This window comes from Pseudorasbora parva, chromosome 3 (assembly GCF_024679245.1).
Source record: "Pseudorasbora parva isolate DD20220531a chromosome 3, ASM2467924v1, whole genome shotgun sequence".
Taxonomy (NCBI): domain Eukaryota; kingdom Metazoa; phylum Chordata; class Actinopteri; order Cypriniformes; family Gobionidae; genus Pseudorasbora; species Pseudorasbora parva.
Window position 1 is genome coordinate 41381185 of NC_090174.1, and position 13793 is coordinate 41394977.

A 13793-nucleotide genomic window follows, 5' to 3' on the forward strand; every position below is an offset into this window, starting at 1 on the left:
CGGTGGGGGAGGAGGTGGGATCTGTGATTAAGACTTCTGCCCGACAGGTGATAATTAAGCAGTCAAGCTGAGCGAAAGCGTCTGTGCACAGTGAAAAATTAAGCCTGAAGTCACTCGACTGAAAGGTTGAAGAATAAACAAAAGAGAAAGAGGGAGAGGAAACTTAAAGAAAATTTTAAAATGATGAGAAAGATGCAGAATCAAAAGGAAGAGACAGTAAGAGGATGAAGAAGGTAAAGAGAAAGTGAGACTAACGAGACAAAGGATTAGAAAGAGGATGTGGAAGAAGAAGGGGAAAGGGAGAGGAACAGGAGGAGAACAAAGAATGCAAAGGGAAAAGGGATGGAAACAGTAATGGAAACAACCGGAAAGGGCAAAGAAGAAGGCAAAGAATAAAAGAAAGAGGAAGGGGAAGGAGAAGGAGAAAGAGATATAATACCTCCTGTCCTCCTACATACATGAGTCAGGGTAGCTTAAATTACACGTCTGCTTCAGAGACCAACCCTACTCCAGAGGAAGCCAAAGGGATGAAGGGAAAGATTGATGAAATGCAATCCCATGTGTACTCACGCTTGCATGGTGGTGGTCGCAGTCTGAAAGCTGAACATGTTCTCTTTAGGGAACCAGCTGTTCCCATGATCCTCTGCAAGCGAAAAGGGCAAAGGTAGCAGGTATTGTGTAAATCTCAAAATCAATAAACCAACAGACAGTCGTTCAGTTATCATGTTCTCCTTACCTCGTTCTTCAGAGGACACGCGGTCCTCGCTGTACATTCTCTCCAGCTTTTTCTGCTGTTTGCCACCACCGTGAGGTGATGTCTCAAGGTCCAGAGAGCGCTGGCTCTGGCAGTGTGGTCGAATACAGGCAACACAATCAGGCGTGCAGTCCTCTCTAGACCTGCTTCGTCTCGACCCCCAGTCCCGAATGTTATGGGCACTTCCTGAGCTCTGCAAAGGTTGGGTCAGAGGTGCATGGCCATAGTGATGCTGGTGGGTGGGGCCACTGTTTCCACGATGGTGGCTGCCACGTAAACTGGAGGGAGCATTTGTTCTTGGGGGGTCTGTTGTCCTCTTCAGCACGTCTAGCTCCAGGCTCTCCTCGCTTCCCTGGCCCCCGAGCATATCTCGCTCCTTGGTAATGGTGTAGACACGTGCTGGCTTCAAAGAGCTCTCTGCACGTTTTTGGTGCTGCTGGTCCTCAGAAGAAAGGCTGCGTTCTACGGAGAGACGACGCTTGGAACTGGTATGAAGGGGAGCAGACTGGCTGCCTGGCTGAACCTCTTCTTGACTGGGCTTGACTATGAGAGCGTGTTGGGAATATGGCTGGAGGCTGTTATTGTTGTTCAGTCGGCTGATGTCAGGGGAATCTGTGTCTTGACCAATGTAGGTGTCAGACAGCAAATGATCTGAAGTGAGAGATACCAAGAAAAACTGAGATTTTTCATCTTGCTAAGTAACAGTTGTGAATAAAGCGCTTCTGTAATTATCAACTGAAAGATGACTGATTGAGTGTTCAGAGGGGGCATTAATGTTAATCTTAAAGGATGACTCTTTGCCTAATGCAAGTATTAATACACTCAAGTACTTCACAAATTGTAAAACAGCTGAATGGAAGGAGAGATAAAAGACGTGAGAACAAATGGTGGTAGGGCATGAGGTGGAATGAACCTAACCTGCTCCGTTGCGGTTCTCAGGGTGTGTGTGAGAAAGATACTCTCCAAATGCTCGAGCTGCTCTGCAGAGAGACAAACAGAAGACCAAATCAGAGCATGGAGATAAAACTCTCGGTCTTGACTTTCGCACGCTGATGCTTTCAGATTTCAGTACAAATTCATAATCCATTTGTTAAATGTTGAGCCCAGAGAATGTGGCGGACTATTAATAAACACTGCTCATAAATGGCTGTTGAGACAGTATTCTCGCTTGAAATGGAGAAGCTTGGACACAGAAAAAGTATTTGATACACCACAACTTAACAAGCAGATTGTTTTTGATTATAATATTACAAGTAGCTCCTATATTTCATATCCATTTCAATGGACTTGTTCTATAAAGTTACAAAGAGACATTTACAGACCATTAACTTTATCAAGCAATTTTAGATTCTCCTATTGCAGGGTATATGCAGGAATCCTGAAGTTAATTTCAATACCTTTTTAAGACTTTTTAAAGACCTTCTCAAAATATTTTAAGACCTCATCGCACTTCAAGTTCTAATCGGCAACAAACCTTTAATAAACAGTTGTAGTCGAATGTAGACTTAAAATCTCTATCGTAGGCCAATTTTGTATCGTTTATATCGCATATCTGTTTCACAACGTATGGAGGGCGACACATCACCTAACTGCGCATTTCGCAAAATACCTGACGTCATCCGTAGACGGCGCTCGCCAGGGATGGAGATTAACTTTTTTCAAAGTCTACCACTCAATGTTTTTACCAGCCACTTTTTTGTTTTTAACAAATTAATACTACAAGCTCTACAATACTTAAGCAGTTTATTTAATCTCAAGTCTCAATGAAATACTGACATTTTCGCGATGATTTGTGGTCTTTTATGGCTTGCAGTTTTATGTTTTTTAGTCCCAAGAATGAAACTATTCGTTTTGGCATCTTTGAAGCGTGTTGACAACATACCGAGCAGAACATTGTCAGTAGGGATGCACCGAAATCACAATTCTTGGCCGAAATAAAAAAAGAAGAAACCAAAGCCGAAAACCGAAAAATAAAGTTAAAACTAGAATGTTTAACTCGACCTCACTCATGTGTTCATTAAATAATAATGTACAGGCCTACTGGCCTGCAGAAAGGTACAGAAATTGAATAAAGTAATCAAATGTAAAATAACTGCATATTTAACTGTTTAAATGAAAGATTAATCCTTATTAAACTTACAAAAGCTATTCAATCAAGAGCATTGTTTAATGTCAAACTAAATATAAGGACATCACTCAGGCAGCAGTAAAGGCTACTGCGCCTTTAAGACCTGAGGCAGGGATATGCTCTCCTTTCTCGACTGTGCATACTATACAGTTCACTTAAGGCATATTCAGACTATGTCTGCTAGGATACTCATCAAGATCGACATGCTGACATACTTCTTGTGTGAGTTTGTCCGTTTTAGCGCAAGACTTGAAAGAGAACTCAATATTTGCGCGCTGTGAGACGAGCGCGCACTCTCCGATGATGCACGACAGCGTCAGATCTTCTCAAAGAGCGTGCGAGTCTCACAGCGCGTCTTCATGCGAGTCTCACAGCGCGTCTTCACGTGAGTGATGACGGAGAAAACGACTGGTTATATGCGCACATACGGCAGCACTCGAATGCATTGAAGAAAGTTTACAAAGAGGTGAAACAGCTCGGTAGGTGAAGCAAGTTTACCCGCCACAACTCTAAATCAGCCGCATTTGTCTGGTGGCGGTGCTAATTTCCATCCCTGCCGCGCGCGCTCTGAGATCCCAGACTGAGCGCCCCGTTGTTTTTTAATAGTTATGGGGATGAAAAGAAATATATTCATAAATACTTTTTGGAGTCAAACTCTTTTGACAAAGCTTGAACAAAATACTTTAAAAATTTAAGACTTTATAAAGCCGTGATAAGACTTTTTAATACTTTATAAGGGTCTTAATTTTCCCAAAATTGATTTATCACCTTTTAAGACTTTTCAAGACCCCGCGGATACCCTGTATTGGCCACTAATATGCATGAGTGATTTATGGCTTGGCTTCCCATTTAAATATAATGTCTGCTTTATAATTTAACTATGACCACATTTCTCACCTGAACACTGTGAGATGTGCAGTCAAGACTTAATGCTGGTTTTCCCACAAAGCAAAGCAAATTGGAAATATTGGCAGATGTTACAAGATATGCCTCCAATTTAAACTAAGCCACCACAGATGGCAGAAAATACTGAAAAACTCCACATCCCATAACTTCTCTGGGAAATGAGGTATACAGCAGTGAATTAAATATAGATACATACACTACAGCTTCCAGTACAAGGGGCCACTCAGCTGCTGTGATACAAGAACATGGTCCCTAATATGACTTGCTGTACGAAGGGAGTGTGCAATAGTTCAGAAGTCAGGAAGCATAGTCAGCAGCATAATAGTCATAGTAATTTTTGTACTTGTTTTTTGTCATAATCTATTTTAAACCTTAATTTTCATATTTGAATGATAATAAGACTTTTGTTTTAATTCACAGTTAATACCAAGACCTTAATTTAGTATCTACTACGGCTACTCACAAATCAGGTAACCAATTAGACCTCATCTACACACGCTACTGCTCCAAGGACAACACTTTAGTTACTCCATTACACGCCTCAGACCACTTTCTCATCACTCTTAACCTCATACTGACTCCTGACACAACACACACTCCTACACAAATTAGCTTTCGGCGTAATCTACGCTCACTCTCTCCCTCTCGCCTATCCTCCATGGTTTCATCTTCACTTCCTCCACCTGCTCAGTTCTCAGCACTGGATGCTAACAGTGCTACTGACACTCTTTGCTCCACTCTAACATCCTCCTTAGACAGTTTTTGCCCCCTTTCTTCCAGACCACCCCATCTGCTCCCTGGCTGTCTGATGTTCTCCGTGAACATTGCTTTGGACTCAGTGCGGCAGAGAGGAAATGGCAGAAATCTAAAAACTCTACTGACCTTACCTTGTATCAGTCTCTTCTCCCTTCTTTCTCTACAAATGTCTCCACTGCTAAAACAACATACTACCACAACAAAAACAACAATTGCTCTGACTCTCGCACACTCTTTAAAACATTCTCCTCTCTTCTTTGTCCTCCTCCTCCCCCTCCTTCATCAACTCTTACAGCTGATGACTTTGCATCATTTTTCACAAACAAAACCTCTCTCATCAGCAACCAGTTCTCGACACCACAAACTGACACGCACATCTCAACAACTAACACGAACACGCTTCCATCCTTCTCTCCGCTCTCCGAGGCAGATATTTCTAAACTCATCCTTTCCAATCACCCTACTACCTGTCCACTTGATCCTATACCCACTCACCTCCTTCAGGCTATTTCTTCTTCAATCACTCCTGCACTCACTCACATTGTCAACACATCTCTTCACACGGGAACCTTTCCCACAGAATTTAAGCAGGCTTGGGTAACCCCACTGCTTAAGAAACCCTCTCTGAATCCAGCACTTTTAGAAAACTACAGACCGGTAACCCTTCTGCTGTTTTCATTGCAAAGACACTTGAGCGAGTTGTGTTCAATCAACTCTCTATTTTTCTTGAACAGAACAGCCTCCTGGACAACAACCAATCCGGCTTCAAAAGCGGCCACTCAACTTAGACTGCCCTACTCTCGGTCCCTGAAGCTCTGAGACTGGCAAAAGCAGCTTCCAAATCCTCTGTACTCATCTTGCTGGATATGTCTGCTGCTTTTGACACAGTAAACCACCAGATCCTCCTGTCAACACTTAAGAAGACGGGTATCTCAGGAACTGCTCTCCAGTGGTTCAGGTCTTACCTCTCGGGTAGGTCCTACAGGGTGTCATGGAGAGGTGAAGTGTCTAAGTCACATCATCTAGCTACTGGGGTTCCCCAGGGCTCAGTGCTTGGACCACTTCTCTTCTCCATCTACATGTCATCATTAGGCTCTGTTATTCAGAAACACGACTTCTCCTATCACTGCTATGCTGATGACACTCAACTCTACTTCTCATTTCAACCAGATGATCCTACAGTCAGTGTTCGTATCGCTGCCTGTCTGACAGACATTTCTGACTGAATGAAGGATCATAACCTTCAACTCAATCTTCCAAAGACAGAATTACTTGTTGTCTCAACCAACCCAGCACTTCATCAAAATTTCTCCATTCAGCTCGGTTCAGCAACCATAACTCCATCCAGGACAGCCAGGAACCTTGGAGTTGTGATTGATGACCATTTAAACTTCACTGACCACATTACTGCAATAGCCCTGTCCTGCAGATTTGCCTTATACAACATTAGAAAGATTAGACCCTTCCTATCAGAACAGGCTGCACAACTCCTGGTCCAAGCTCTTGTTCTCTCCAGACTGGACTATTGTAATGCTCTTCTAGCTGGCCTTCCAGCATGCACTATCAAACACTCGCAACTAATCCAGAATACAGTGGCGAGAGTGGTCTTTAATGAGCCGAAGAGAGCACGTCACGCCTCTCTTCATCAGACTGCACTGGTTGCCATTGGCTGATTGCATCAAATTCAAGGCACTGGTTCTCGCCTAAAAAGTAACCACTGGCTCTGCACCAGTATACCTAGACTTGCTTGTTCAGACTTACACACCCTCCAGAAGCTTGCGTTCTGCGAGTGAACAGTGCCTCGTGGTTCCATCCCAAAGGGGCATGAAATCGCTCTCACGGACATTTTTCTCTGGTGGAATGACCTGCCGATCTCAATTCGTGCTGTTGAGTTTGTAGCCATTTTTAAAAAAAACATCTTAAGACACATCTTTTCCAATTGCACCTGACCAATAAAGACTAGCAAAAAAAAAAAAAAAAAAGTTTGTGTACTGTGCTCAATAAACTGAGAATTCTGACAGCTCTTGCAGGCTGTTGGCCTTGTTTGTTTCGTTGCTTCTATTGCTCTCCCCTTTTTGTAAGCCGCTTTGGATAAAAGTGTCGGCTAAATGATTAAATGTAAATGTTTCTGATTGGTGCCGCGATTTCGACAGATTAGAAATGGGCTTGAATGGGCTCTTTGCCAGACTACTTGCAAAGCAAATCTAAATTTGGCGGAAGTTTTCAGGGTTTTCCCAGACTACCTTTTAGCTGGATGCTTGCCATCAAACTAAACATGGAAGACTGATGCAGAGGCAATTGTCATTCGATTTTTTGTTTATGCCTTGGACAGGCGACTTCTCGTGTTGTAATTTGTTTTAATTTTATTTAAATTTTGTTCTGGAGGCTGAACCCACGCTCTGCTACCATACAAGCACTTGCCACCAACTCGACAGGGGTGGGAATATTTATAATTTACAATAGAATAGATCACACTGTGTAATCGGTCAAACTGACCGACGGCCTTCAGATTTTTCCACCACCGCTATAAAAAAAAAAAATCAGTCAATTACAGAAAATTTTCTGTTAACGTGACCTATGGTCAGAAAGATGAGTTTGCTATAAAGAAGAAAAAAAAAGAAAACAGCTTTATGAGTAGAACTATGTGTTCTTAGCAATAAAAGACAGGATTTAATGAACTCTGTCTGGTACATTGCCATACCTTCCTCTCATTTAGATAGCAGGATGATCTTTGTGCAATATTTTCACTGCGCGTGTGTGTGTGGTTATGCCACAGAAAATGGCTTCCACATAGCTAAAGTCCATTGAAAACAAATTAAAAAATGCATGTATTTGCATTCGCGATGGCTGTTACAATCAGCATAGATGATTTATACAAATCATTAATGCATTCGAAGAGCTGCCAGATTCCATTATCAAATGCATCTCTCCACCTCTTAAGCATGGAAAAGATTTAGACAGTATTCCCCTCCTGTGTGGCCCAGCGAGAACACTACTAATGCAGCCTAATCGCTCGCATATGCTGGGGGAGTACACCAACTAGCATGTGCAAATAAATTAAAAAAAGCACCCAGCCCCTTTCACTCATCTTGTTTTTTTATTTAGTTCCCAACTAATGACACCTTCCTACACAAAGGTTTCTTCTGCACAAGCTCACTAAATATGTAGATTCTAACGTGCATAAATATACTCTTTAAGGCCCACCTCCATCTCTGCACTTTAAGAAAACGTGCATGCTACGCAAAATTCACAGATGAACACTGTGACCTGACAAGCACAGAAACCCATAATCAGCACACTGAGCAAATTGTGCAGTCTTTGCACCTCTCTAGGGATGCTGGGAAATGGGATGGTGCTGTTGTTGGAGTAGCCATGCGTTCCTGCAATGACACTTTGAATAATTAAATACTAGCCAGCATGTGCATCTCTCTCTCCTCACTCAACAAACTCTTCTAACAGATGGGAAGAATAAAGCAGAGTGCAATCGTCCAATCTCTTTCTCATCATGCTTCTCACTGTCTCACTCCGCATGCCTGGAGTAGCTACAAGCAAAGTGTTTTAAAGTGTGATGGGCCAATCAAAAAACATTCGAGGGCAGGGGTGGACTAGAACTAAAAGAGAGCACTGGACCTATGCCGACAAATTGAAACCCACAGCGTTTGTGTAATGATTGTACAGACATGGTTAACTTGAAATGTACTCTATGGTGGTTCTAAAATAACACATTCAGCTTAGTTGGTGAGGAGAGGTGTGTGCAGGCAGATAGCAGGAGAAATGGGATGGGACGCTCGCCAGCAGAGAAGGAAGTACAGTGCAGGGGGCTGCTGGGAAAAAAAGATCCCTGCTAGGACACAAATCATTTTCAATACGATTGGAAGGCAGAACTTAGAGCGGGAGCAATCCCGTAAAACTGCTGTAAATGTGTGATAAGTGGAGTGGGTGTGTGAGGGCAGTACGGCAGGATTCAACGCTTAAATGATGGGATGGCCAACTGTAAATTACCCTTCCTAACTTGTAAAAAAAAAAAAAAAATCTAATAAAATTGTACATACAAACAATATTATTTCAAAATTGCTTACTAGACCCTGGACCACAAAACCAGTCATATGGGTCTTTTTTTTATATATAGAGAAAGATTCATCATCTGAAAGCTGAACAAATAAGCTTTCAATTTAGGTATTGTATCTAAATATTGAGAAAATCACCTTTAAAGTTGTCCAAATGAAGTAATTAACAACACACATTAAAATTAATACTAATACGTTTTTGACATTTACAGAAGGAATATTTCCTAAAAATATTAATGGAACATGATCTTCACTTAAAATCCTAATGATTTTTTGCATAAAAGAAAAATCGCTAATTTTGACCCATACAAATATACCTGTCCAACTTATGACCAGTTTTGTGGTCCAGGGTCACATAGTTCACACCGCAAGTCCTAATGCTCAATTCTGATTTTTTGCTCAGATCTGATTTTTTGTTTGGCTGTTCACATTACCTTTTAAAATGTGGCCTAAATCTGATTCCAGTGTGAACTGTTTCAGGTTTCAAACTAACCCGCATGTGCAAAAGAACAATATCAATGACATCAGACGCAGCACAATGTTCCACTAAAGTTCGGGAGGTTATAGAGGGAGTAAGCATTTTTGCTTTTATTTAAACATGTTTGTGTAATGGAAGCCATAACATTAATGAGCAGGTGCTGAAGAGGAGAAGAACGAAAAGAAAAAGAGCAAAATTGGTTATTTTGGCCTTTTGTCAACTTCCTTTGGCACTGAAGCCACATTTTTCTGTGTCCTCATTCTTCCATTTCGTGTGCTTTCAATAGCAGGATGCATAGTTGAAGAAATCAACCAGCTAGCCACGACTGTTTCCCGAAACCGTACTGTCGCAACTCTGTCGCTCAACCACGTTGGTTAATGATGTCACGCAGGTGGTGGAGTAATAACTGCTTTTAATGAATTACTTTTAGATCGAATTTATGCTCTATGTTTTGCTATAAATTATAGACATGGCACCTCAGGACTAATTCTTATGTTTCTCAGTTATTTTGCTTTTCCCCCCAGATTCAAATAGGCTCGTTTTTCACATACTAGAGCTTGTCTGCACATGCGCACTTTTCAAAAAGGGGCTTTAAATCTGGACCAACTAAAAGACATAAATGACACATGTATTCGAAATAAAATATACAGATTGTACTAAATGTCAGCTTGCTTATTTTGCGCAAGATAAGGATTTATTAAGTCTACATGTCATGCAAACAAGACACTATGCTTCTCACCACAGGTCGAGAGCTGTCGTTGCAACCACACAAGTTTGCGATGCTGTTTGCGAATGTTTGTTGGAACTATGGTTTTGGGAAACACAGACTGATTGAACTATGTTGATAACGACGGAACTCGCGACCATAGTTGGCTAACAAAGCTTTTGGGAAACGCACACAAGGGTAAGATAACATTCCTCATTTCTTCATTTATTTTGTTTAACATGCAACTAGCACATACTCAGGAGCTGTTATATGAATTTTACATCGGCACTGGCTTGGTGTTAGGCTACTGTGGACTTCTCAGCAGGAGGTCCCTGACACACTCACAGGCCCCCAGCACTGGCCCCATAGGCTTGTTTTATTATCTATCCTTTTTAAAGATGCAAGGAGTGAGGCAGGGAAAGCGATACCTCACCCCTCACCTTCATTTCTGAACCTCTGAACCTCAAAACTGCCTGCTTATCCACTCTGCAATTCAATCCAGTTGTTTTGTACACGTTCTAACTAGAAGTGAGGCAAAAGCAAATACCCTATTAGTGCGAGGATATTTTACTGTTCTTTTTAAAATAAAAAAAATCTCTGATTAAAAACAGAAAAGCTACTCAGTTGGAGAGAATTAATTTATGAATAATAAATTTTGAGAAGCACTGTGGGGTATCAAAGGGCCAAATCACTCACAAACATATTTCTCTTCTCTCTTTCACACAAATACTAGCCTTCGTCTCATGCCACTTTGTCTGAGGGTGTAGTAGTGTTTTCATCTGGAAGCATCTCTCATGTTTTTAGCCATGTGACAGTAAAGGGGGAAGGGGAGGAAGCAAAGAGGGAACACAGAGAGAAACGTTTTAACCATATTAACTAAAGCAGATGCTTTAACCAGGACTGCTAGACAAAAGCCCTGTGGCGCTCAGGAAGAAGAGGCGGATGACTAGTCAGATGAACAACATGAAGATACAGGCAGATGTAAAAACAACAACTGCCCAATGTGGACACATATACACACTGACATATAGACTGAAAGCATGAGGCTAAAAGTGCACGAAGGCAACATCGGTGAACGATAGAAGAGAAGAGAAGAGAAGAGAAGAGAAGAGAAGAGAAGAGAAGAGAAGAGAAGAGAAGAGAAGAGAAGAGAAGAGAAGAGAAGAGAAGAGAAGAGAAGAGAAGAGAAGAGAAGAGAAGAGAAGAGAAGAGAAGAGAAGAGAAGAGAACACCCTGTTCAATGCTGTTTTCATGTGCCCGTTCACGCACAGAGCCAGAAATGAGTGCTTTTGCCCAGGGTGACTATGACTTCAGCAGACCGTTTTGGTGTGCTACGCTAATTTACTAAAAAGTACAATTTGTTCTTGACTGCCTCAGACGCATTAACCAGAATATCTAACATTCAGTCCTCTTCCTTGTCCGATCATATTGAACTTACAAGCTGACACATTTTGTGTTCTCTTTGCCAATTTGATTTGTTAGTGTATGTTCAGATTCTCGTCTCACACTGTCCTCACTGCCAGGTGCCAACTAGGAGTTTTTGTCATTGACAGCTAAAATTTATGTAAGCTTGCAGTGTGAACTAAACACTGAGTCATCTTCATCTCTGAAAATGCTCAACATCTGCCATTGGCATGCAGAATTTAAAATCTCCTCATTAGACATTCATTAACACTTAATGAGAAGGTCTCTAAATTAGTCGCACTAGTAAACATTGCGGTTCCAAATGGCAATCGACCAAAATGTCCCAGCTGATCCATTTCAATTTTTCGAGACTTTTCAGAACTCAAAACTCTCCCTGCAACCCCAAATTATTGGGACTAAGCCTACGGAGTCAGTAAAATAGCTGGAGAACGGAGGATTTTATTATTTCTATAAAAAAAAAATAATATATTGCGCATAATCCCTAATTATATAACTAACTTAGTAAAGAATGGTCTCTTTTAAAAAGTACCTAATTTTATCTGTCTGACCTTTTTAGATTGCTGCAGATTTCATTATTTGGTGAACAGTCGATGTAATGCAGACTTTCTACAGAGACAGATATGGAAGGATGAGACAGGACGAACTATATTAGACCCAACAGAAATAACCGCATTTTAACTCACAAATGCATAGATTCAAAAAGGCGGCTCAGTGCTCAGTTGCTACTTTACCTTAATAAAATACATCTTTCTTTTCTTTAAATCTTTAATTTATTGGTTTCCTAACTCAATAACTCTACAGAACATCTAGTAAAAATTACAGGAAAATGGCATGCGTGCCAGCTTTACCCAATGCATCGTCACACACACATAAACATATGAGTTTTATTATAATTTGGCCCTCCCTCCAGTATGACTGCAGGTGGTCTCAAGCTCTAATTAGACATTTACATGTCTGCCTGTGTGACTATGGGGAGGCTTATTGAGCTATAGCCCTTTACTGCATAACTCTAATTGGCATTGGGCTGTCATTTCAGTGAGGTTCTTACTTTCTTTGAATGTGGGAAATTTTAAAGAGCTGAAACGTGGCACAACAGATTCCTAAAGTAATCCATCCATCCATCCATCCATCCATAATTATTGCAAATGTGTATAAACAAGTGCATCTTTTGTCATCTATTTAAGGTTAATTTTATGCAGAACAGACACTGGATTGCACTTCACCATGATAATTGTTCTGTTATCCAACTTTATACTATAATAAATTGTGAATAACATCTCACAAACAAGAAATACCGTGGTCATGTAGCCATCAGGCTCCCCTAAGGCCTGTGTAGTGCAGTTCAGTGTACAGTATATCCAGTCTGTAAATGCTTCTTACACAACAATAATCCATCTGAGAAACTATAGTTTGAAGCAGCAGCAGAAATGGAAATGTAATGGAAATAATAAATATATAATAAATAAATAAATAAATAAATAAAAGATTAATATTAATAATGATACAATATTAAGTAAAATTATTGGAAACACTTTACAATAAGGTTTCATTAGTTAATATTAGTTAACTACATTAGTTAACATTAACTAATAATAAACTGCACAATATTATTATACAATATTATTGTTTGTTTAGAGCCTAATCACCAGGCTGTAAATTGCTGAAATCAGAAAATAGTTTTATAATAATAATTTTAGCATACTCATCACCACCAGTTAACGTCACAACAACAATCCACATCATCATCATCTACAACAAAAATCCTACAGCAAAAATAATAATAATAATAATAATTATTATTATTATTATTATTATTATAGCCTACTTATAATGTGGGTAACTAAATGTCCGATAGTTTCTCAAAAATAGATCGATGCTGTCACAACAAAAAACACCACAAATTATTTCCATTTGAAGGCCCTGAAAAAGTAAGCTAATATAAGTGGAACTCCAAATATGTTGATACAAAGTTACTAGCGTGAAGTTTATGCATACAAAGTGTCGCGAACACGATTACAGCACCAGGAGCTGTAACTGGTGAATTTCGGACTCATTTTATCTGTTTTACAGTCGTCAACAACAAGGAAACGTGTGTTATGATATGAAGTGTGATGATATGTGTTCCTCCATGAGACGAGTTGCTCGCGTGCCTGTGCTACTGCTGAGACTCACCTAACTTTTGCGGCAACAGAAGAAATCGCATCATTTCTTAAATTCTTCTTCTTGGATACGGCAGTTCCCATGCTGCAGTGAAACGACCAGTGTGTAAAAACAGATCATTCCACTTGTCAAATCTGAAATATGGAGGAAAGAACTGTACAATACAAAGAAATCCTCCGCAGAGTGGAGACACGCTCGCCTCCTCTCTTCTCTTCTCCTTGATTCAAACGGCTGCTCAGGTCTCTCTATCAGACGTTCCGTTTGTTCCTCATGTTTAGGAACGCGACGTCCAGCTGAATTTCACTACGTGAAGTTTATGGTCTCTAGTTAGGGGAGTACGAGTTAATATAAAAATGTGAAGGGCGACCTGGTGCCAGTACGACAGAATGTGCTCGCGCGCCACTCACTTACAA

At 40.6% G+C, this 13793-nt stretch overlaps 1 protein-coding gene across 3 annotated transcripts in view; it reads right to left on the reverse strand.

Annotated features, from left to right (window-relative positions):
- Positions 1–13793, reverse strand: part of nsmfb (NMDA receptor synaptonuclear signaling and neuronal migration factor b) — a 37429-nt gene extending 23636 nt beyond the window's left edge. The window contains exons 1-4 of one of the 3 annotated variants that reach the window (XM_067438911.1): positions 13393–13793; positions 1673–1729; positions 737–1405; positions 571–643 (exon numbers count right to left, since the gene is read on the reverse strand). In XM_067438911.1, the coding sequence (XP_067295012.1) occupies positions 571–643; positions 737–1405; positions 1673–1729; positions 13393–13426 (833 nt within the window). In that variant the 5' untranslated portion in view covers positions 13427–13793. Of the gene's footprint in view, positions 1–570; positions 644–736; positions 1406–1672; positions 1735–13392 lie in introns of all 3 variants that reach the window. The other 2 variants (XM_067438910.1, XM_067438912.1) reach the window with 2 other exon arrangements.